We start from the raw sequence: 26,291 nt of genomic DNA on the forward strand, positions 1-26,291 counted from the left end.
TCTAATCTCTGTTCCCTCACCAAAAATCTCTTGTGCAGAAAAATAAATTTTAATTAACATTTTCAAACTCTATACCATTCAGTTGGGTGAAACTTGAACTCAAAAATGGTCTAGGTATATTCCCATTGCTTCTAAAAAAATAAGTTCTACCTTAGGCCTTTCATTTTCTGAGCAGAAAGCAGTAATCCAGTTGCTCATGCCTTCCTGCATGATAAATTATGTCTGCCCTTTATTTCAAGTGGAAGACGTTTCCCTTTGCACTGTCTGAGTACAACAACATGCAACATCTGCCAAATTCTTGAGAAAACAATTACACTCCAAGGAATGGCAAACATGCCCCTCCCTTCAGTTCCAGTGCCTTCCATAGAACTAGATCTTTAACAAGCAAGGACGTTTATATTATTATTTCATTATTCCTGAACATTTTCAAGTATTTAATGAAAGTAACAATAAAGAAGTAGGTTTCCAGAAAAAGATACTATATCAATTCATGCGCTTGCTTTGTTTCTTTCATTACTTTTCATATAAAATGCCCTATGAGAATAACTAGATCTTGCTTTTCTGAAAAGAGCCTTACTTAGAGACCAATCCTAAACCCCCTCAGAGGGCAGCGGAGGAGCTGTTGGATGTTGTCTACCTGTATAGGGAGAGATCTGTGGAGGCACAGAAGTCCTCTGACTTCTCAGTGTGGGAGTGGAAAAGTCACATTGGTAATGTAATCCTTGTGTAGCGAAAGGACCTAGTTAGAAGCAATCCTTGTTACATTGTTTAGGGAAGAGCTGAAGCTCAGTAGTAGACATCTGCTTTGCATGCAGAAGGTCCCAGGTTCAATCCCTGTTGTCTCCAGGTTAAGACTGGCAAAGACTCCAGCATGAAACCTTGGGGAGCCGGTAAGGGTGGACAATACTGAGCTAGAACGAGCAATGTCCTGATTCAGTACAGTAATACCTCAGTTAACAAATCCTCCAGGAATGAACGGCCTTTTAAGGAAGGCTTTTTTAAAGGTGAAACTGACCAGCTCCGCTTTGCTATGGATAAACTTTCAAGACTGTGCCTTTGCTTTAAGGTGAAACTGACTAGGATATCTGCTTTAAGGTGAAACTGACTAGCCTGTCTCTTTACTTTGCTATCAATAAACTAATAAGTCTGTGCCTTTGTTTTGCTAGGGTGAAACTCACAAGCCGTGTGTTTGCTTTGCATTGAAGAGATCTCTTGCATTCTCCCAGGGCTGGGGAGTGAAGGATCCAATATGATTCAGAGGGGAAGGGTGCTGGGTAGGCACTCTTTAGAGCCCCTGTTGAAGCTGCCCCCACCACCTATGAGCAGGTGTAGGAACCTATTCCTATTCTTTCATTATTATTCCTACTTCTGGTACCAAAGTTTCTGTTAAAGAAGTAATGTCCAGGAACACATCTGCTTTGTTAACTGAGGGCATTACTGTATAAGGAAGCTTCCTTTTCCCCTACATTCCTCTGCCGTTGCTTCTCCACCATCAGTACAATGATGGTGGTAGAAAAAGAAAAGGGGCATTTTAGTGATGGATTTCAGGCATGTCAGGGATGTATTGTGGGAGGCCTAGGGTCTGCAGAATCCCAAGCCCTTCTGTTCCCCCAACACACACACTCAACCAACAAAAATATGTTAGTCCTGGCACAGGTGTAGATATCATTAGAACCAAAGGAAGGGGGGAATTAAAAGCAAAACAAAGGTGCGGGGAAGCTGCTCCTATTTTCCAACTGGCCAATATGAGCAAGGCAGGGCTTAGGAAGTGGTGGACCTCTACAAACTCTCCTACCTCCATAGGATTGCTCTGCTCATTTGTAAAACCAACAGTACTCTCCAGGAACATTAACACACAAGCCTTATTCCCAGATCCAGATGTGTGTGGATTGTTTGTCAATGGCAATGGAATGGAGCAGGCAAATTGCTGATAAAAGTACCCACTTTATCATTACCTCAGATGCCCACCAAGCTGAAATGTAGCAATGATAACATGATCCAAGACTAAATCAAGAAATTAATTAAATTAAGATTAAAACATACTAATAGGAGAACACTAACTTTAAGATCCCTTCTCCCTCTCTACTAGAGATGAGGACAAATTTGGTACAAATTTAAAGCCAAATTTATCAAATTAGCACTTTCAGAAACAATATGAGAACTGAAATATAGCCATCCTTCAAAATTTGCACTTTTGTGCATATTTTGTGATGCAGTTCTCCATCCAAACAATGTTTTTTAAAAGGCATATATTAGAGGAAAATGTGCATCAAAATGAATATATTAGTGAAAATAACATACAGAATGCATTATATTAGGAGAAATACCTTGCGAAAATGTGTACATTAGTCAAAACTGCATACAAAAATATGTTTACCAGAAGAAAATCACACTAAAATGCTAGAATTCACATGAGGATTTTCAAAAAAATTCCCAAATTGTTACAGAAATGTGGAGAACTGAATTTAAGATTAGAAAAATGAGACCCTGAGAACACTGAAATTGATATATCTTTCCATCTGTACTCCCTGCCCACAAATCCTTTAATATTTATATTTAATATGACTTAATAATTATGGCTGTGCTACCCAATTGAAAAAGGCATTTAATTGTATGAGTTAGGGCGAAACATTACATGACATTAATAGAATCACTGCAAGTGATTGGACTTGCAGGGGGTTGGACTCGATGGCCTTATAGGCCCCTTCCAACTCTACTATTCTATGATTCTATGATTCAATTAAAGTATCTAGGTTTTAAAATTTAAATAGCAACACTACAGTGCTATTTATAATCATGGTAGGAATTTTAAACATATTTTGTTTTTGCTGTATTATTATTATTAATAATAATTGTATTAATATTATTAAATTATTAATATTAATTTATATAGATCCATTCGTGTGTGTAACACTTTACAGAATAAATACTTCTACTTACCTGTAGCCCAATTGTTCTGCTTGCTTCACCTGCCTAAAAGTGCTTGGACAGTGAACTACGCTAACACTTATCATAGTCTACAATATTGACAAAACATATTTTCTTACCTTCACAAAACTGCCCTGACACTGTCCATCACTATCTGGAATCTGGAAGTTCTCATCAAAGGTTATCTCCAGATATTTGCTTTCATGGGTAATTATTGTCCATGAGCACCTAATATTATTAGGGAAGTTCTGTGGCCAGTGGGGAGAGCTGATGGTGCCATTTTCTGAATGAAGGATACCTCCACATCCTGCAAAAATTGTGAAGGATTATAAAACAAGTCAAAATGTTTATAAAATGCATTTTCCTGATGAAAAGGCCTATTTTCATGACCAAGAGGCAGTCACTTCTTCTGCTGTCAGGCGCAGGACTATAGCTTAGTGGTTGAATGTGTGCTATGCATACAAAAAGTCCTGGGTTCAATCCATGGCATCACCAAGTAGGGCTGGAAAAGATCCCTTGCCCTGAGTTGCTACTCGTTACTGTAGAATACTGAGCTAGATGAACCAATAGTATGAGGCAGCTTCCTACATTCCTATCATTAGCCAAAAATACAAGCTGTGATGAAAGACTTGTTCCACACTAAGTGTATTATTAAGAAACCCCATCAATGTAACCTTCTGGATTTTTGTAGAGCTCTGTTAACAGATAATTCATGAATAGTTTGCTTGTGTCATCTGCCGTCACTCAGCTCACCCTGCCTTTATACCATCATCTCACAGATAACTTACGGAACATCTACCGCACTGATGCAGATCATGAAAATTGCCGCCTTGGGCTCCTGCTAGGAGGAAGGGCAGGATATAAATCAAATAAATAAATAAATAAATAAATAAATAAATAAATAAAGAAAGAAAGAAAGAAAGAAAGAAAGAAAGAAAGAAAGAAAGAAAGAAAGAAAGAAAGAATGAATGAATAAATAAATAAATAAAATGGGGCCTACAGCTAAAACACAATCAGTTTTTTTTTAAGAGAACAGAAGAAGACATGATGGAGCCATTGTTGCCCCTGGTGTACATTTTAACTCTATTTTTTATTCAAAGAGGTCTGACAGGTTTTTGATACACTATAAAAACCTGAAAAGTTGATTTGACTAGAGAAAATAGTGAAAAATTTAAAAAAAGAAAAAGAAAGAAAGAGTGTGACCTGGTTTGGATTATATCTTGGCTTAATAAGAACAGGGCTTTTGGCCATGCACACAGCCCATTCACCCTTCCCTTCATCCCAGAGGTCAAGGAATATAATTTCCTATTTCATCCAAACTGGGAAACTATAGCTAATGGCTTGGGGAAAGGCCAGTATATTGACCCAACATGAAACCATTGCTTCTCATCCTAGCTTGTTCCCAAGCCATTTTCCAGTTCAAATGGAAGTCTTCTCGGTTGGATTGTTTGTTCACACATGCAAAGGGAGTAACAAAAGGTCTTCATGTACAGTGAAAAGGCTCCTTGACATCTTAGCTTATTCAACCAAACTATGATTGTCCAAATGCAGCCAGTTTGAGTGTATATATACTGTGGACCATAATGGCTCTATCCTACCACCTTCAGCTTTCTCCTAAAAACTACTGACCATTTCAGGGGTAGATTATGGCCCTCTAGATATAGTTGGACTCCAAATCCCACCAGCCCCAATCAGCATGGCCAATGGTCTGGGATGATGGAAGCTGTAGTCCAACAACATCTGGAGGGCCACACAGTCATTGCCCCTGGCCTATCTTCAGCTTAAATGCTTATGGTACCCATGGCAAGAACGAACGAACGAACGAACGAACGAACGAATGGACGAACGAACGAACGAACGAACGAACGAACGAAAGAAAGAAAGAAAGAAAGAAAGAAAGAAAGAAAGAAAGAAAGAAAGAAAGAAAGAAAGAAAGAAAGAAAGAAAGAAAGAAAGAAAGAAAGAAAGAAAGAAAGAAAATACAGGATCCTTGGAAATCCTCATACTTATATCTTCCCAGGTACCAGCATAATAAGTGAGTGCCAAATATCTGCAAGGACTGGCTGCATTTAAAGTATAAAAGGGTTAGATATTAGTAATGTCAAGGGTGGGGGAGCTGGGGTGGAGAGGGGATAGCAAAATAATTATCAAAGATTTCCTTCATTTAAATTGTTCCTTATTCTGGAAAAAGAGCCATTTTCCATCCACTAAGATATCCAGAGATGGGGGGTATTCACACAATCAGTGCTATGCATTAGAAGGAAGGACTTTATAATGGTTTCCTGCTTACCTAAAGAATCTGCAGTCCATGTTGCATAGAAACCATCTCCCTGCACAGAGTGGTCTGAATTAAAGTTTATTAATAACTGATTGGAGCCTGACTGAATGGTGCCTGGTGATGCAGTTCCACAGTATTGTCCTATGATAGGAGAACCAGGAGATCCGCCATTGAGGATGGTGAGCGAGTCCCATCTACAAGCCCTGTCATTTTCAGTTTCAAAGGCCACAAAGGTAAGCTGTGGGTGGGCAATAAAAGAAGACTGTGAGCATTGAGATGTATTTGCAAAAATGAATCAGAAACAGAGCCATCAAGCCTACTAAAAGCTCTGGTACAATTTAACAAATAGCTGGTATGCTAAACTATCATTTTTTAAATCCTTGCTTTATCATGCTCAATTCACTTGTTCATCTTATTTTGAGACCCTTGGCCCTCCAGCATTTTCTTGCAGCCTCCAAGGTGTTTAGCTACCTCCTTGTTTTTGTAATCCCAGGCACATAGTGCCTTTTATTCAGCTCCGGGTATTTGCTGGTGAACTGGATTCAGCTTAATGCAAGGGACTCCAACATTTGGAAATCTAACACATGGTTGTGTGCACCACAAAACATCAATTCACAGAAGAAAAATGGTGATGCTCAGAACCTCACACACATACAAAAACTGGCAAAAAATATACCCAAACATATAAAGTTGACATGTATTTTAATCTGTAATTTTGGTTTAGAATGTATACTTATAACCATTGATTTTATTCATTTTACCTTTTACAAACTTGTTTTTGAATTGTTATTATTGGGGTTTTTTACTGACAATATAACACATATTTATATTCTTTGTAAAACAGTTAAAGGCTAAATCTTGTTAAATCAATAAAAATAAATACATTCCCCCAAAAGTAATAAAACACAGACAAGAACTGGCACCCCCCCCAACCAAACAACAATTAGACATCACAAAAAAACCTCATTTTAAAAATATTTTTTAAACAAATGGGAGGGGGAGAGGGCCTTGGCAGTTGTCAAAGGGGATGGGTTGGAGTACCTGCTCAAGGGTGCCATGTTGGGGACTCCAGACTTAGTGAATCAAAAAGAAGGATGCCTGGAATAAACGCATCTCCTTACCTATCCTGTGTCTGTTTTTGGTCTAAAATCAGAATCTCAGTTTCAGTACTTCATGTAGCACGTAACAGAAAAGTTGCCTTATTGTTATGGATAAAATGCATTAATTCATTTCTTTTATTATATACTGGGGAAAGAAGAGTTACTCACATTAATCGTATGTCCCTCTGGTGCTACCAAGAGCCAGGAGCAGTGGCTAGACTTATTGTAAGGCTGTGGGTAGTTAGGGCTTGAGATAATACCACTTTCACCTTCCATCACACCACCACAGGCTGAAATGAAATTTGAGATATTTGAAGAAGCTTTGGGGCATGAATCATAGAACATGCAGATATGCCAGTTTTATAGTTTAGCTGATGCAAGTTCCTAAGTGATTCCATAGGAAAAACATTGCATCTACATTGGCTGCTGTAGGGGCAGAAAAAAATTCTGGAAGACATCTAGATGTACAACCGAGGAGCTTAGTGTGGCATGCTCCATTCCCCCTGTCCCATAATTCTTGTCTCATACCACTGATTTATGGGGTGCTTATGGCTTTTGCAAACTGCTTGCATAGTGCAGGGAATCTAAGAAAGCTCTGTTTAGAACAATGAGGTCAAATCTGCAGGCTGTCTGATGTTTTTCATTCTGCCTAGGACAACAGGGGTGGGGGAAGTCTTCACAGCTATATTCTCAGCTAGTGATGACAGCTCCAATGCCACTGTAAGATAAACAAACATCAGAAGTATGAGTTCTAAAGATGCTTGCCCCTGGGAAAGATAAAAATCTCTCAGGTATAGGTGCCCCCTCCCAGATGGTCTTTTGGGTATAAACAAAGGACCCTTGATCTGGGCAGATAAGCTTCAACACCAGCCAGAAGCCTCAACACTGGTCTGCAGGGACGGGCTGGTGCAGTGTAAATCCAAACACTAAAGGGATCTCTCCTGTCTGCTGTCTGGGGGCTTCCAGCAGGGAAAACTGTGAATGTGAGATAAGATCCATGCTCATCATTAGTTGCTGTAAGTGTTTTAGTGCCTGCCTGCTGCAACCAATAGCCTTTGCTTCAATAAAACACTAAATTTTCTTTCCTCATCAGTGTTTCATGGTCATTCAAATCCTGAACTTACTTGCCTTAGGGAAGGGAAAAAACTTTTGGCAAAACAGCTGCATTTACATGTAATAGAAAGGCAATACTTTATTTTATCCATGTATTTTAAGAAATCATGAGTCATCTCACAGATGAGAAAACAAGCTATGGCTTGCTTCTCCAAAGCTTGATTAGTTTTCCAGCTGCTTGTCTCATGCCTTTGTAGCTTGACAAGTGTCTGGGTGGGATGGCCAAACAAACCATGATTAGGCAGTATAATTAGGTTTAGACATAAAATCAAGCCTTAGTTTAAACAGCCTATGATTCATAAGCCAACAACAAACCATCACTTCACATCATAGGTTGTTGGCAGAAAACAAACTATAGTTAGGGCTGTGATATTGGCAAGGCCAGCCCCCTTGCCAGTGAATGCACAGGTTCGAGGGTTCTTGCTTTCTCTCTTCCTGCGTGTCTACATAGAGTCCTTGTATGTCGAACATTATTCACCTAAGCTCACATGTTATCAACAGCAGTCATCTACTGTAGGCAGAAGATAGAGGAGACACACTCAAGAACCCTTGAGTCTTGGGAGGTACCAGAAATTTTCTGTTTGGGAGTCAGTCTTCAGACAGCAGAACAGTCTTTATAATATATGTTATTTATTCATATCTTGCACACTACAACTAAAAAAACGCATTGTAGGTGGCCTTAGCCATTGTTGTAGAAACAGAAAAACAGAAATATATATCAGCATGAAAGAAATGGTTGGATATCCATTTCACATCAAAGTTGAAGGTACATATTAGTTAAAACAAGTTACAGTAGATGAACAACTGAGTTTAAGTCATATCACAGAGCCAATGTTACAAAGTACATGGAAATTCATGCCATGATACATAACCCATCAGATGTCATGGATAGAAAAGATGAATGGTTCTTTTGCTTTCTATGCCCCCCTCCCACTCCAGCAGAGCTGAAGGGTCCTGAGTGCTATACAACCTGGCTTTTTATGCACTTTTTTATCTAAGGGAAGGCACGTTCCCATGGCCTTTTGCTACTGCCTATTCATGTAGCCCTTTACTGTGTCTCTTTATGGAGCCTCATCAGGCTCTCCATCAGGTCATTAGCCAGATGCTCCCAGTGAGTCTTCTATTGTCAACTCCCTAGAAAGTCTGCTTTGCCCTGTCTGCAAGTATCAGCCACACCATATAATGAGCTTCCTCTTACTTCATGTTGACAGTTAACATAACACATTGGCTATCTGTCCAGACCTCTTATCTTATACCATACCATACTGAATAATACATAAGAAAACATTGCTTTGTTCAGAAGAGAGGGTTGAAAAAAGCCCATTTTCAAAAGAGAAGTTTTTCTCTCTGTGCTACATATGCAATACTAAGCTACAAGCTAAGCCATGACAAGCTTATGTAAATGATTTCAGCACATTATATGCATAATTTAAACCATTATCTGGGCTGACCCATTACAGCTGGATTTGCACATTCAAACAAACTATAGCTAGGCTAAACAAACCATGGCTTAGTGCTATGTACAAATTAGGCTATTAATCCCTAGCAGACATCTTCTGTGTGTTTAGAGGAGTGTCAGTAAACTGCAAATACAAAATAAAAAACACTAAACAAAACACAGGAGCAGGGAGAATTAGCTGCTTTTCAACACTATGGGAAAAGTTCAGGGTTTAACTGGAACAGTTAAAAATAACTACAATTACACTGACTCTTAAGAATGATATAGATCAGATCTATATACCACCCTTCAACATGCCATTATCAGGCATACGAAATAAAAAATACAGCAAAACATTAGGATAATCATAAAAAGAGCAGGATAAAAGCAGCTATAATAATAAACCCCCCTTCAGATGGCAAATGCCTAGGAATATAAAAAGGTATTCTGCTGGTGGTGAAAAAATACAATAAAGTAGATCTCAGGGGACATTCCCTGGCACAGAGTTCCACAAACAGGGTACTAGAAGATAGAAGGCCTCAGACTGTATCCACCTTAAGCCAAATGGCAGTCAAGGTACCTAGAGAGGGACCTCAGAAAACAGTATATAGGCAAGTTGATACAGAAGAAGCAGACATTTATTCAGGTATGCAGGTTCCACATCTTATATTTTCAGGTAAAAATACCACGCCTGCAAAAAAAAAAACCCTGTCCATACAGCTGTTCGTGGATATACCCAATGGCCTGTATTTTTGGTCATTTTATTACACCAGTAAAATCTGTTGGAACTGCAGTGAAAGTAATGTGCAACTTACCTAGGGATGAGTAGTGGATAAAGAATCCTTTGTCTGTATTTTCATTGTTAGTCAAAAACTGTAACCAGATCTGAGGAGCTGCTATTAGTATAGGATTTTCAGGTGCCCTTTGGCCGCATAGTCTGTATAAGAGCTCTCCATCAGAATCCCCTAAGTGAAAACATGGTGCTATGAAATATCTAAAGCCAGTTAAACTTGTGTCCCTGAAAACAACCAAATATACAAAGTGATTGTGACAGCTTGGCTTCTTGATTGATAACAGTGGTTTAACCACTGTTTAGGAACCTACACAGTACAGTTTGACCCTCTCTGGCTTGAGAAAGTTGACGTTTAATTATGGTTTGACAAACAGAATGCAAGATGGAACAATCTGCCCTTGAATCATTGTAATTTGTTCTCTCCTGTACAAATGAGACTGATCTGAAGAAAATGGATGCTCTAAAATTTAAAAGCAATCTCATGCTTTTAAACAAACCACACTTTCCTGTTACATCCAAACTCAAGGAACTGTGGTTTGTTTAAATTCTACATTGTTCAAACAAAGCAGGATCAAAACATGATTGCTGATACTGGTGTGTTCACTCATTGTATTTTAAATAAACCACAGTTCCCCAGGTTGAGATATAAGGCAAATTCATTTGTTTAAAAATAGAAATAAATGCTTCCAATCTCATTCCTTGTGACTATGAAAGAGGAGAAGAGAAACACATTCACTGTAGATCTTTCTTATATGAGAAACCATAGTCATCATGTCTGACCCAGGTCTCTAACACAATCTTCTTGTAAAAATATCAGCTCTGAAATAATACCTACAACATCCTTCATCAACTGTGGGAATTCTGCAGCACCATATTTAAGAACGGCTACAACCTTGAGCAGCCTTTCATTTTTAAATATATATATATAAAAAGGTTGTCACACATAATTACAAGAAACCTAACAATAAAGGAAAAATCATAACAAAGCAGTAGCAGAAAAATGCATTTTAATATTTTACCTAGAGAATCAAAATGCCAAGGGGAACTCCAGCACCAACTTCACATTAGAGAAAAAAGGCATTAATAATATCCAGGGTGCAATCCTATGGTCCCTGAGAGGTTGTGCATGGCCCATAGGAGTTCGTAGAGGGAAGTTTGTGGGTTAAACAAAATGTCTCTACGGCTGTCCCACCTCTGCCATTCAGTGTTCTGACAGCAAAGATGGTGTAAAGACATATACACTGGCTCCAATGCACTTCCATTCTCCCACATGTGTTTTGAATAGAGGAATAGGCAGGCTCAAAGCAGAAGAAAGGAATAATAAAATAAAAAGAAAAAACACAAAATTCCACTACAACCACCTTTCCCCCTACTGATGTGAGCCCAGCAGGGCTTTGGATTTGATGGTTCATTCACCACAACCACTTCCCCAACCCCAACCTGCTCTGTTACATATTTACTGATTCCAAGTGGTTTATTTATTTACTGATTCCAAGTGGTTGTAACATACCTTGCCAGATTTCTAAGTAATCATTCTGGCAATTAATGTGCTGCTCCAAGTGGAAATCTTCAAACAGCAGGTAAATAGTTGAGACCGATGGCTGTGGATTTTGGATGACCCATTCGCAGTTTAGATTGTTTGCATAATTGCTGATGCCATCATAACCAGGAGAAGTGAGATTCCCAGCCTCTGAACTCAGCAGATATCCCACACACACTGAAGAAACACCATAGAGAAGTAAGGGACAATTTTGTTTGGGGACACAAACATTTATTTCATTATTTACTTATTTATTAGATGTGTATCCCACCTTTCCTCCAATGAGCTTAAGGAGGTGCACATGGATCTACCCTTTCCATCTTTTCCTCAGAACAACCCTGTGAGATGGGTTAGCCTGATGGCCCACATTCCATTGTTTATATCAGTGCTGCTGATTAGTAGGCCAATATGCTTGGTATTTCTATTACTTCATAACTCTCAAATCTTGATGGCACCACTGCCCAAGCAGATCAGAGAGGCACTGCTAGTTCTCATGATAGTTTTCCTTATTCTACATTTTAAGACTGGAGAAATGAAGCAGAAGCAAAAATAGCTTGATGTTGGGGCAGTCTATGCCTTGGAAAGGAAGGAATGGTTCAGCCACAGGAGCTTTGCCAGGTCTATATATTCGAACAAGGGTAGTTAACTTAGTGCCCTCCGGGTGTTGTTGGACTCCAGCTCCCATCAGCCCCAGCCTGCATGGCCCATGGTCAGAGATGATGGGGGTTGTAGGTCCAGCAACATATCGAAGGTATCACATTCGCTAGCCGTGTATTAGTGATTAGTGACAGGATTGGTCCAAGATAGAGAAGCAAATGGACCCCTCTTCAAAGTAAACAGTACCCAAGGCTGGTCAAGTTATTTTGGCATCTAAAGCAAAGCAAAAAAAAATCCCACAAGTGCCTCTCCTTGAGAGTAAAAATCCCACAAGTAAAAATATATTAATGATAAGTTAAATAACTAACCATTTGCTACCTTTTCACTCAAAATCAGGTGCCTGAGGCGGCTGTCTCGACCACCTCACTCTTTCTAATGATAGGGCCAGCCCTGTTTAGACATTGGGCAGCTCCATCATTAGACATACTCTTCCCATTGCATATTTATCCCTTACCTCTTTTTTTCTTGCTTGCATGTTAAGGATGCAAGGAGATAATTGTAATACTGGAAATTATAGAAAAGTCAGGTTAAGGGGAAATAGCATGGGAGACAAAAACTGCTAAATGACTTAAATGTTTCTCTTAATTTGTTTTGACAAGTTGCAAACACTATCTAATATATTATATTACCTGCTTCTTCATCAGAAGCATATGCCATTCTGAAGCTCGCCTCTAAATCATCATGGCTTTTGACCATAAATACTGTTATCTTGTTTCCAGAGGATTTCACCTGCGTGCCTGGAGTCACCAAACCACATAGTTTGGAGAGCCTAGGTGCGTTGTCACCAAAGCCATTGTGAACCTGTTTGCCGAAAACAAAATAAACATACTTTTAGAAAAAGGTTTTCTCCTAAGTGTTGTATGACCATGAATATGTTCTGAAGCCTCATTTAAATCCTTGTCCAAGTGGATGTTTTGAAATGTGAAGGGTGGAAAAAAATAAGAAGCTGCCTCATACTGAGTCAGACTATTGGTCCATCTAGCTCAGTACTGTTTACACTGATTGACAGCTGCTCTTTAGGGTTTCAGGCAAAGGTCTTTCCCCTAGCCCTACGTGGAGATGCCAGGGATTGAACCTGGGACATTCTGCATGCAAAGCAGATGCTCTACCGTTGAGCTATGGCCCTTTCCAGGCTCGTTATGGTTGCCAAACCATCACAGTCAAGACTGTATGTGGTAGGAAGGGATGGCTGCACTCAGGATCAGGTATGCCACCGCCTCCCTTGCTACAACACTGCTTCAGCCTATCCACCTGCCTTCCTGGTATGATGTGGAACTTTGATTCAGCACTGCATCAGGCAGAAAGAGAGGACAAGCATTTCAGTCACAGCAACACTGTGCAAAGAAAATAATCACTGCCTTGGAGGCATTAAGGGCATAAAGGAGTAGATTACATTTGGTAAGTAAACTCTACTTCACTGCATTTTAAATATATCCGTATCATATGCATTGGAGGCTGGTCCATTAGGGGAAATGGGGCAGTGCCCAAAGTACCTTAAGAACCGCCTCACTCCTTATGTTCCACCTCGATCACTGAGATCCTCTGATGGGGCACTTTTTGTGGTTCCCCACGCCCCTGAGGTTGTTGACCTCTATTAGGAACTCCCTTCCAGTAGTGGTTCTACAGGAATCATTCTAGTCTTCTTTTAAGTCATCTCCTAAATACTGTGTCATTCAGGCAGGCCTCTGCAATGTGAATTTCTTTTCACCAGCCAGTGTTTATTGATTTTTACTGTTTTTAACTAATGCTTTTTAAAACCTGATTGTAATTCTGCATGCTGTATATGGCCTTGCTGTATTTTTATGAAAGTGTAGTCTATAAATATTTAAATAAATAAATACATACATACATACATGCAAAAATAGAATTTGGCTCCGCCTTCGGTTGGTCTCTCTGCCCTCCTTCCTGTCAGTTCCAACTGGCGCCAACAACCACTGATTATTTAATCCCCTGCTATTCCTAAAAGCTGTATGTATTTGAATTTCCATTGTCCTGTTTTTGTAGTTAATTTAGATTCCTGTACCATCCCTTTATTCCACGATAGTACAAATCATCCTTTTTTTTTTTTTTTACACTTACGGCCACATAGTCCAAACTACAATTCTGGCTGAATCCAAAAGTCATGTCGCGAATGGTAAGGGTGACCCTTCGTCCAAATGGCACCATGATTCTCCATTCACATTTTAATTTGTGCAGGTAGGGATTTGGATAGTTGGGGGAGGTAAATGTCCCAACAGTGCCACGGAGATCACCTCCACATTCTGGAACAAAACAACTAAAATAGGCAGCCTGAACTGATGCTTTCTTGCAGAACAAAACAAAAAGCATAGTTATTCTGAGGAAACAATGAACAAAAGGAAATAGGAAACACTCCGAGGTCTAACACGGTTGCATTGTTTCCATTGTTCTTCTCATTTCACAATTAAGCTGGAAATTAAAGATCAGAATATCTTACATAACAATCAGTTTTTAAAAAGTGGTCTGCCTATAACTGGGCTAGAAGAATACAAACCCTCTGGCCTGATATGAACAATAGTCAAAAGACAAAATATGAAAGGAAAACCACACTGTTGAACTTCTGAGTATTTGGGGCCTTACTTGTAGTAAATGGAAGCTGTGCATTCTTGCAGGTAACAGAAACCTGATATGTTTAGAAAAAGAAATGAAAACTTTTGCAGCAAACCTTCAACACTAGCAGAAAAATACAGCTTGAAGCCTGGAGCGTTGACGGATCCATCAGTGACAAACTTGATATAAGCCAGGTTCCCGGAGGTGTCGATTGCATTAGGTATTGTAGCACCACAATATTTACCTAATAAATCCCCTAGGTGGGTAAAAAAAAAAAAAGGAAATAAAGAAAGATAATAAAGGTCTTGCAGAAGGTCATAAATCCTGCAGTTTCCTATGATTGTATTAGTTTATTTTAAAAAATAAATAAATTCCACTCTATCTACAGGCTCAAGAAGGGTGACCAATAACTCAGTTAAAATAAGTCAATGCCAATGTAATCCAGGCTACAAGGTGATAGCAGGGCTGGCCTTACCGTCAGAATGAGGTGGATGCTGAAGGCACAGAAAAACAAATGAGATGATAGAGAACAGAGTGTTGTGTGCTGTATGTGGACTGCCTTGTTCCCCCTTAGGCTAGCCTGCTGACCTCAGGTGTGATGGGAGATGCTATCTCATCATTAATTTTCAGGAAGAGTGTAAAAACGTTCCTGTTCATCAACGGCAGTACCCAACACAGTGCTTCCACCAGCTCAAGGATTTCCACTTGAACAACGAAACTTCCCCTCCCTCTCCTCTCCCAGATCACCCTCCCCAATCTGCTCTGTGAATGTGAACCCCAGAACAGATTGGGTGTGTGTGTGCAGGGGGCACAGTGGAATTGGAGATGGAGGTGAAGTTCCACTGTGCAGCTCAAAGTCCTTGCACTAGTGGAAGCATTTAGTTAGACACCACCCCCAGGCATTTGATGGCTGAAATATACTTGTACTGGCAACCCTGAAATTATTTGCTGTGAAGATATTTGGTTGTCTTAAAATGTTTTCAGATTTAAAAAAAATATGTTTTGAAATATTTAAGTTCTTTAAAAAAATGGAATCATTTTGCTGTTTGTTACCCTGGACACCTCTGCAAGGAAGGGCAGGACAGAAATCCAATAAATGATCACCAGTGTTGGAGTAAAATTCTGCTGCTCATCTAGCTGGCTTCTAGATGCATAATGAGGGTGGGAGAACATCAGCTTGCCTTTGCCTCAGGCAGGAAAACGTCTTGAGGCAGCTGCACTACTGCAGTGAAAGCTGCACTACTGATTTGAAATGATCAAATTTTAAATAATTAATAAAGCAAAAGCCATGGCAACAACTTTATGATTTCTCAACTTGTTGCCCCAAACTTAAGCATATAGGGTGCACAATGCACCTCCCCTTTCTATTGTTCCTTGTACTTAGATAGGAACAGCCATTTGTTCTGGTGGGGCTGCAGGAAAGCTACTATGTACTTTGGAATTGCTACGTATGGCGAGGAAGGTGGAAAAAATAGATCAGCAATGATTTTGGTGTAACATTTTATGGGCTATATGATAGTTCCCATCCACTCTGTAGTGACTAGGGATGGGCTGGTGGGGAATTGATTCAGTTTGCAATTATAGGCAAATCTATGTAATCCATACTTTCTGAAACAAGACCCAAACAAAAACAGTAATCCTCCAAAATTCATACTTCTCTGATTTTTGCAATGCAGTTCTCCAGCCAAGTAATGTGTACAAAAAATGCCTATACCAGGTAGTGTGCACAAAAATGCATAAATTAGTGAAATTAACATACAAAATGCATTATATTAAGGAACATTGGTTTGAAAAAATGCAGTGCTTCTTTGTGATGGAACCCACCAGCATAGACTACCAGCATGACTTTTATTTTTGCACCTTGTTTATGTTGGCACATCACTTTTATCAAGGTATCAGTACCAGCACCTAATTTTCTTTTTTTAAAAAGCACTGCAAAAATATTAGACAAAATTGCATAGTAAATTGTGCAGATTAGGAGAAATTCACACTACAATGCTGGTAAATTTTGATGAGCACTTTTTAAAAATAATAATCACAAACTGATATGGAAATATGGAGACCTGAACTTAAGATTGGAAAAATGAGAAACTGAGAGACATTGAAATGAAGAGATTCACCCATCCCTAGTAGTGACTGAAGGTTTCCTCAGGGAAAAAAAGGATACCCCAGGGAGGCTTGGAAAGGACTGTTCCAGTTGCCTGCCAAATAAAGACAGCTGTGCCTTACTCAGATTTGCAATGCCTTCAGAAGATAGTGTAAGACTGTTACAGGGCATGGGAGGAGTAACAACATTGTCTCACAGACCTGAAGCATCATGTTCTCGAATTTCCAAATAGTCACTTGCACACTCAGATGAATTCTGGATATTGAGTTCTTCAAAGCTAATGGTGAGATAATGACCCGCAGGTCCGTGAAGAAACCATTCACACAGCAAATTGTCTGGATAGTGGAGATCAGGAAATCCAACACTTTCAATGAGTCCATTTTGTCCTGTCAGCGTTCCACCACATATAGCTGCAAAGAAACACAGTCTTAGCATGGGAATGTATAGCTGAGCTTTGTTATATTTCCTTCCATCAAAAAGCTCAGCAGAAAACATGTTTTCAATGTGTTGATATATGTTGATGGTCACAGAAAGGAATGGAACATTTTTCTCTCTCAAGATCTCCATATAGAGTCTGTTGGGTGCTAACATAGCACCTATTATGCCTAACAGTCAATGGTACCATCTGACATACTGTGAAGTACCCCTAAGTGAAAAAACACTGGCCTAGAACATTGGTCTTCAGCTGGTGGGTTGGGATCCACTACGGGGGGCACGGTTTGATTTAAGGTTAGTCAAACAGCAGCACTACCGCATACAAATACATGGTTTTAAAAAAAGGACATAGGAAGCTGCCTTATACAAGTCAGACTGTTGGTCTTTCTAGCGCAGTATTGTCTACAATGACTGGCAGCATCTCCCAAGGGTTTCAGACATAGGACATTCCCAGCCCCAGAGATCAAACCTGGGCCTTTCTGCATGCAAAGCACATGCTCTACCACTAAGCTATGAAATGGGCCCCCAAATACAGGCTTGGTTTAAAGGTGGGACCTTGGTCTGAAAAAAGTGAAAACTACTGTCCTAGAATATAGTTTATTCTGGTCCAAAAAGAGAAGCCTCTTTCTCCCAGCCTTCCCACAATGACCAGAAACTAACTAACCTCCCTTCTCTTCAAGACAGTTTTGATCATTGGATCTTATCTAATTGTACATTATGAACTCCCACTTTCTGCCTGACTTAGTGGGCAAGCTTGCACTTTGTGTGTGGCAAGAGGGAAGGAGCCAATCAAGCATTTGGTGGTGCTGGGTGGCCTATTGTTATATAGGGGGACCCCCATAAGGGGCCTGGGGGGGAATGACTATTAGGCTTTGGTCCCAGCTCAGGGGGCTTGGCTGGCCATCACCCATGAAGACCTTAGGAAGGGCCTATCTTAAAATAACCCATGCTGGGGTAGCCCCTGATGCCTTATGATTCCTGTGTGGATTCTCCATCCAGGGGGCTGGGGAGGATGGGCAGCAGGTGGGGTGCCCGATCACAAGATACTGCCCATATGCCTTGCCAACCTGGACAATGGCTGTAATCCGTATGACAAATTCAGTTGTGGCCTATTTTGCACCCCGTCATGTCTCTGTGGTTTTTGGCCTCATGTACATTGGATGGAAATATGAATATTTTCTGAAATACGAATGTCTATATCTACTAATGTATTTCTTATATATACTTTAGAAAAGTACCCATGTGCTAGTTCTCCATTAGGCTATACTGGAAAGAGGAAACAGACATTTTTGTCAGTTTGTGTAATCTGAATACTTTTTAGGGCCTGACCATGGTGATTCTGATCAAAGTTCACATTCTGATTCCAAAATGTACCCTTTCCCTTAAGATTCTGAATCAGCAAAAATGTTAGACTCTGTTTAAATGTTCATTTTACCTGTTGAATACTTGGCATTGAATCCAGCATGTGTGTCTATACTGTCTGACCGAAATCTCATATATAAAGTAGAACCAGATGATCTTTGAATGCCTGGCAAAGAATCCCCACACAACTTGGCGATCACTGGTGAATTGGCATCAGCACCATCTCGTAGTTCAAGGTAGCTTGATCTGCAGCTGAGAGAGGACAATGTATACATTTAAACAGGAGGGTAAAATTGATTTGCAACATTTCAGGAAGGATCTGAAACATGGAACTAACAACCTTCAGTGAATGACATGGGAGCTCAGTTTTGAGAGGGCAGAAAAGACAGAGACAGACACCTTTGCAATCAATAATACCAAGGTTCACCTGAGATATAAATCAGTTCTAGAAAAGAAATATGAGATAGGTCACAACACTATGGCAAGTATGTTTCACAGTCTTTTATCCTCTTGTCTGAAATTACAAACAGCTTTGAGCAATGGGTTAGAAAACTATGCATTTAGAATGCTTAGTTCTGATTCATTAAGTGCCAGTTATGAATGCAATTAGTTTAATCAAGCATTTCTGAAGCTGTTTAATTAAAAATCACCGTAAGAAGAATAATTGGCTATGTCATCAGACACATATAAGTATAAAATTAACTATATTATTATGAGTTTCACTCATACGCATTTCAACAGAAATAGCTTTAAGGCATATAATTGTCCCTGAGTATCAACAGATGGTGAAAGAAAGAAAGAAAGAAAGAAAGAAAGAAAGAAAGAAAACCACTGCATGAAGGAAGGTAATGGAAATGTAATGTACAGGGGAAAACCTCAGAGCTAGTATTTTTTTTCTTAATGAAATATACCAGACAAACAAAACTGATAACAAAGATTCTCATAAGCCTTTCCTCCAGAAGTTTCTTTGCATGTTCCTTTAATTTTAACAATACATTTTAAACAGTGATACAAATGCTGCTTAATCATTTAGAAGAAATTAAAATGCAGGCTATTTTCCTGTCACTTCAAAAGAACCCTATGAATTTATGCCAAAGAAAGAATGCCTGTGGAACAACTGACACATTCCCACTGATGTGATCCATGTAGTGATGATTCCCAGTGGTGGGGAACCTGATGTTGGACTCCCATCTCCCATCAGTCCCAGCCAGCATGGCCGATGATCATGGATGATGGAAGTTGTGGTCCAGAAATATCTGGGGGCAATAGGTTCCTTAACCCTGATATAGCCCTTAAAGGACATAATGATCAGCTAAAGTAAAGACAGCACTCTCCTCCTCCAGTTATGAGGGATCCTGTTCACTCCCAGAGACTCTATGGTCCACCCAGGCTCTCTTCTCCCATACCCATGATTCAGTTTTGGGGAGAAGAATGTGGTAATTGGGATGAGAGTTCCTCCTCATTGTAGATCTCTGAAACATCCCACAATCTTTAATAGAGGGACATTTCACAAGTATTTCCATCTCTTGTAGTTGCAGAGAAACAGACTGAATATTCTAGGGGAGGGTCCATGTTAGCCTCCAGCTGCAAAGAAACTCGCAAAAGAATATCGGCGCTTTTTCTTTTACTGTAGCATGAGTACAAAACTGAGTACTTTACAACCATGCATCCTTTAGACAGGAGTGGACAACAAGGTGGGGCAGTTTTGCTCTCCCAACACTTACATTGCTGATACTTTCTAGGACAGGGCAGGGTGCAGGAAGGTGGTCAGACTGGACAGATTGGCCCATCCCTACTCCAGGGTATTGAGGGAAATTGAAAAGGTGGCTCACAGACCCAGCTGCCTGACATGGAGGGGCTCCAGAGAAGGTGGCAATGCTAGTTTAGAGGTGCTGTGCTGAAGCCTTGCCTCAACTAGCATCCCCAGGAGAAGAGCCTACCCTTAACCTTCTCCTGGGATGTGCTTCTTGTTTTTCATGTGCAAGGAGCATTTCTGTGTGGAGCAGGAGAAACATGCCCCCTTCACACGAGCCCCCTTGTGAGTCTTGAATTGGAATACCTCTGCTACAGCTCTATGACCTCAGTAATAACTAGGCCTTTGAATGGAAATGGGCCTTCAAGATCAGGCTGCTTCTGCAGAGGAGAAAATCTCTTGACTTTATTCTCATGCAAAAATGTGTGGGCACACCAGCAGGGTGCTGGGTTGGCTGTGCTGGTGCACCTGCACAGTACAATCCTCACCGTCACCCCGCTCTGGCCCCGCACTATCCTGGTAAGTGGCAGTAATGCCGGTGTTGGGAGGGCGACTCAGTGGCCCCACTCCACCAAGTTGGCTGCTCCTGCCTCTAGACTTAGAAAAGAAATAAAAGCATATGTCAAAAATGTTGCTAGAGAACCTTGTTACATCAAAAACATCCTCAATGAAAGGTGTAGAAAATGTAAAGAAGGCGAATGCAACAATGTGTTAATACTTGGGTGAAAGCTGAATATGAAATTGATCTTCAAACTGCAGCTCCACTGCATCCCCATAAGGAGCAATTATTGTCCAGACACAATCAGCATGTGGTGGGTAATTGCCAGGATAGTTGGGCGATGAGACCAGTCCAGAGGGGTTGGATTGACTGATATAGATGTTCCCCCCACAAGCTAGAAACAGAAGAACACAATGAAGCTGGTTAAACACTATAATGAATGTGTATAAAGTGTCGTCTATTACAAACAACACACCAAAAGGAATCATCTATAAAACCCACCTTACTTTTCTAGCATAATAAAGGGAAATGCAACGTATCATGCTTCCTTTTGTTGTTTTTTGGAGCTTTTGCCATGGAATCATTTATAGAGCATTTCTCTTTGGCTTTATGTTTTCTGTCCTTCCAAGTGGATACACAGAAGTTCTCATCACATGCAATCCACATACAAGGGCCATGCTACTGGCCCTACCCTCTGGTTGCCCACGGACTGGTGATGATATCTGCAGGGAGGAAGCCCTATGTGAGAGCAGCTACTTGCCCAGAGATTTCCTGCATGGTTGGGTATCTCAATTACATGGAAGTCTACATGGGTGCAGCTGTTCATGCCTAGCTTCCTCCCTGCAGGTATCCACACCAACACATGGATGTCCAGGGAGTGGGGTCAGTGGTGTGCCCAGTGCCTGGGGCAAGACCAGTTGCATGACCTTGCTTTCCAGCCAGCACATGGAGCCCCTTCAAATGGAAAACATGTGAAGGAGGTGAGTTTCTTCTATGATGTATGCCTTTACTTTTTTTTGTAACTATCTCCCTACAGGCATTCTTAAAACCCCAACTGAAAAATGAAATGTCAGATTAGTTCTTAACCACATGTGCAACTGAGGACAAAGGATGCATTTTGGCCATCTTGGTGTTTCTTAAGGAAGAAATTAAATTGTATTGAGCCTTGCTGAATCCACATGGTGGCTCATCACAGCAAAAAAAGAAAAGAAAATACTTCTTCACATAACAAATAATTAATTGATGGAATTCATGACCACTGGCTTAAATGGCTTTAGAAGGGAATTAGACAATTAATGGAATATAGGTCTACCTATGGCTACTAGCCATGATGGCAAAATGGATCCTCCATGTTCAGAGACAGTATGCCACAGACTACCAGTTGCTGGAGAGTTACAGCAGGAGAAGACCATTGCTCTCCAACCCTGATTGTAGGCTTCCCTGAGGTATGTGGTTGGCCATTATGGGAAGAAGGATGGTGGTCTAATAGGTCTGATCCAGTAAGGCACATAATGTTTTCCTATCAACTAGGGCTCCCAACATCAACCAAGGCTTCCAACACCAAAGTTTCTGCAGCCCCGATTTGTATTCAGTGCTAATACTCACCAAGACCCTTTGCCTCGTACTTCAGCTTGAAACCTTGCCCTCCACCACTGCTATCAGAATTGAAATGGACAAATAGCTGATTGTCTGTGGTGTACATTGTAGAAAAGGAACTGCTACCACAAAAGAGCCCATTCCTGCCACCAGGTCCCAATGGTGGAGCAGAGAGATCTGGTCCATTTCTAAGCTAAAAAGTAAATTGCACACATTTTCAAGAAGAACAGTTTGTCAACAAATGATCCAGAGAAGGTGGTCTAGAAAACGTATCTATCAATTTAAACACCAGCTTTTAAATGTGCAAGGTGGTGCAAATTTTTTTACCTTCACAGCAAATACCATTTTGCTCCCAATTTACTAATGTGGAATTGACAGCAACAGTTATTGTCCTAGGTTTCCCAGGGAAAAATTGGGATTTTAAGCCAGCTGTTTCAGGCCTATGGCCTTTTAATGTGATAGAAAGGGAATAAAATCACACTTTGCTATGTATTTTACCTCTTAAAGTCAAAAAGGAAAATGCCACATTTTTATGATGGGGACCCAGGACCAATGAGAACCCAGCGGCTCTGTTTACACAATAAAAAAGGGCAAATTTTCCTCTTACACATTATGCAATTCACCACACGTTAGATTCACTGATCAATAATTTGTGAAATATGCTTCATCCATAAGGCTTTTGTATCAATGCCACAATTATCATAGGTGTTTAAAAGGAGTATTCTGCTTCAAGACCTGTGAAAACAATCTGTTCCTCAGGTAAATCTGTTTTAATTGCCAAAGCAGCAATGACAATGTATCATTTAAAAGCACTGAAAGATCATGATTATGATAATGACAGTGATGATGATGATGAATTGATATATGTACCATTTATATGTCAAGATGGAAAAGAGCTACAAGTGTTTCCTTCCTATTTCCTGGCTTCCACATTGTTCTTTCTCACCTAGAGAACAAATTAGGGGCCAAACTACAAGTGGCATTTGGTACTGTGTGTACAGGATTAGAACTTTAGCAAATTAGGAGGGATCCCATAATATAGATGGGGTGGGGAAGAAATTTGGTTTCGTTTGCACTGTAATGTGAACCTACCTAATTTGCACTTCCTGAAACAGCCAGCAAACTGAATCCTTTGAAATTTGCACCTCTCTGAATTTTGCAATGCAGTTCTCCAGCAAAAAAAAAAAGTGTACAAAAATGCACATACTGGGGAAAATGTGTATAAAAATGCATATATGCCTACCTCGAATAGATGTGAGAACACCTAATCATCTAGGGAAATTCTATTTGTGGAACTGCACCCTACAGAATAGAATAGGGCTGTGACAAGAAAACAGGCATTTTCTGCAGTTGCCCCTGTTTTGCAGAATGTCCTTCCCTCTGCCATAGGTGAAGCAGCAACCATCCATTGTTTCAAGCATCTTGTAAAGTCTTATATTTTTGCCCTGGCTTCAGTTTTTATCTCTGCCCATCCAATGAAAATTGTCTCACTACACTCCTGGAAAGAAGAAATCATTGTGCAGACAGAAGTCCTTGCGCTACTGTGACAACTTCACTGGAGACAATCTCAAGACTAAACACTGTGTTCAGAAACAAAATGGTAACTAGTGCAGCTATCTGCAATCTCGGTGTCATATTGTCCTCACCTCAACATAATCTCCATGGCTGCAGAAAGCATCTTCATTTGGCACTTGGAATAGCTGCTCAAAATGGACACCAATGATGAAACCAGCAGTAACCAAAACATGCCAAGAACAATTAAGGCTAGGAGGATAGGTTTGTGGATAACTGGGTGAAGTGATCACACCTCTGTCTGCATGTAAGTAGCCACCACAACCTGAACAAAAGGAATAAGACTCCATTAAGGAACGGGCTATTTAACTCTATTTAATTCCTATAGAATCATAGAATAATAGAGTTGGAAGGGGCCTATAAGGCCATCGAGTCCAACCCCCTTACTCAATGCAGGAATCCAGCTTAAGGCATACCCGACAGGTGGCTGTCCAGCTGCCTCTTGAATGCCTCCAGTGTTGGAGAGCCCACCACCTCCTTAGGTAATTGGTCCCATTGTTGTACCACTCCAGCAGTTCGGAGGTTTTTCCTGATGTTCAGTCGAAATCTGGCTTCCTGTAACTTGAGCCCATTATTCTGTGCCCTGCACTCTGGGATGATCAAGAAGAGATCCTGGGCCTCCTCTGTGTGACAACCACTCAAATACTTGCAGAGTGCTATTATATCTCCCCTTAATCATCTCTTCTTAAGGCTAAACATGCTCAGTTCTTTCGAACTCTCCTTATAGGGCTTTGTTTTCAGTCCCCTGATCATCCTTGCCCTCATTTGAACCTGTTCCAGAATGTCTGCATCCTTCTTAAAATGCAATGTCCAGAACTGGACACAATACTCAAGATGAGGCCTAACCAGTGCTGAATAGAGGGAAACTGGTTAGGTCTCATCTTGAGTCCTATCCCATTCCATAAATAGAGATTTATCAATTTAAACCTTCCAGCCGTTATAGAATTATCCTTGCTAAAGCAGGACACATTATGAGAAAGGTAACAGACTTGCTTTCAGTCTCAATTCATTTGTGCAGGATGTCCTTGCATTACCAGGTCTTCATCTACAGATTATGCCAGTCACTTTAAATAGTGAGGTGGGGAACTGGATCCAGCCAACAGGACAGATCCAGAACTTCTCCATTTTCCACAGACCACTTTGAGGGGTGGGTGGGGCTGTCTACCTGTCAATCCCCTGATGTCATATGATATCATGTGATCCTGCTTTGAACCCATGGCTTTCAAAGGATGAATTGGGAGTGCACTCTAAGAGCACTCCTGATGCTTCCTTTGCAATCCTGGCTTTAATTCAGTTTGCATCTGCAAAGAGTTTCCTTTGCAGCTGTGGCATGAATTCACCCTGGGTCTATAGCTGAAAAGGAAGAATGAGGAGCACACTCTAAGTGTGCTCTTGATTCTTCCTTTCTGGCTGTAATTGAGGACTTTTTGAATCTGGCACCTTTTCCTGTTGCTGCATGTTTACTTGAAGGCAAGTTCCACTGTGGCCAATGAGGCTTACTTCCAAGTAGTACGTATAGGATTGCAACTGTCATGACTTTTCCACCTTGTCTCTAATCCATCTATCCATCTATCCATACAATATTTTTGTAAGCTGTTACATCATCACAACAGTATTACAGGAGGCAGGGTGTGGTGCAAGGGTGGGACAGGGTGGATGTGAGGCTTGAAGGAAGCAAGGATGATGGGCAAGCAAGGTGGGCAAGTACGAGATGGGTGAGTGAGATGGGTGGGTGAGATGGGTGAGTGAGGCTGGCAGGAGTGGGACAGATGTGGGGCAGGTATGGAGCGGGCAAGGTAGGTGGGTGTGGGGCAGGTGAGGCAGACCGGTGTAGTGTGAGCCTTGGTGGTGATGGCGGCAGCCTGGGTGGGAGGTTAGTGTGCAGCCTAGGTGCGCTGCACAGTGGCAGTGTTTTTCCAGGGTGGCACAAGACAGCCATAGCACAGGAAAAGGCAAAGCAAGTAGGTTGGTGAGGGGAGTGGGAGTGCCTGAGAGAGTGGGGGTGCCTGGGGGCATGACAAGGGGTTGTGGTGTAGCAGAAGAGTTGGGGGTTAGGGATTAGCGTGGAGTGGGGGTTGGTGAGCAAAGTGAGCAGGGGGAAGAGCCTCCCAAGTGTTGCAATACAAACATATGAGAGTTGGTTCTCTCCAATGTCAGATATTATGTGCAACATATTGTACTTGGTCCTTCAACAAATATTTGTTTCATGTACTAATACATCAGCTACTCACTGCCAAACTTACCCCCCCACACACACATACACACACAGTTTGTGGCTGACATGCTAGACCTCCAAGAACTGTGGTACAACTTCCTTAATACAGGAAATTGTGACTTCTTCTGAAGCAACTGTAAACATTTGGAAATATATGAAGGACTAGGAATCTCCTTTTGTGTTGTTTTAAAATTATGTCAGTTGATTATTCTGTTTCTCCAGGACAGAGCTACCTTTTGTTTCAAAACCTAACTCACAGCAGTCTTATCATATACATCAGGGCTCTTTCCCCCCCTTTCTTTTTGCATTTTTAGGGTCTTAAGAACTTTTTAACCAC

General features: G+C 40.7%; 1 protein-coding gene across 1 annotated transcript in view; it reads right to left on the reverse strand.

The window, feature by feature from the left end:
• The window catches only part of CUBN (cubilin), a 221,950-nt gene that overhangs the window by 38,309 nt on the left and 157,350 nt on the right, over positions 1-26,291 (reverse strand). The window contains exons 42-54 of the mRNA XM_061585684.1: positions 23,814-24,004; positions 22,177-22,360; positions 20,791-20,965; positions 18,393-18,571; positions 16,723-16,932; positions 14,531-14,671; positions 13,927-14,108; positions 12,477-12,648; positions 11,161-11,367; positions 9,673-9,822; positions 6,475-6,596; positions 5,219-5,444; positions 3,048-3,235 (exon numbers count right to left, since the gene is read on the reverse strand). Coding sequence (XP_061441668.1) covers positions 3,048-3,235; positions 5,219-5,444; positions 6,475-6,596; positions 9,673-9,822; positions 11,161-11,367; positions 12,477-12,648; positions 13,927-14,108; positions 14,531-14,671; positions 16,723-16,932; positions 18,393-18,571; positions 20,791-20,965; positions 22,177-22,360; positions 23,814-24,004 — 2,327 coding nt within the window. The remainder of the gene's footprint in view (positions 1-3,047; positions 3,236-5,218; positions 5,445-6,474; positions 6,597-9,672; positions 9,823-11,160; positions 11,368-12,476; positions 12,649-13,926; positions 14,109-14,530; positions 14,672-16,722; positions 16,933-18,392; positions 18,572-20,790; positions 20,966-22,176; positions 22,361-23,813; positions 24,005-26,291) is intronic.

Source organism: Rhineura floridana, chromosome 10 (genome assembly GCF_030035675.1).
Source record: "Rhineura floridana isolate rRhiFlo1 chromosome 10, rRhiFlo1.hap2, whole genome shotgun sequence".
In the NCBI taxonomy this organism is placed as follows: domain Eukaryota; kingdom Metazoa; phylum Chordata; class Lepidosauria; order Squamata; family Rhineuridae; genus Rhineura; species Rhineura floridana.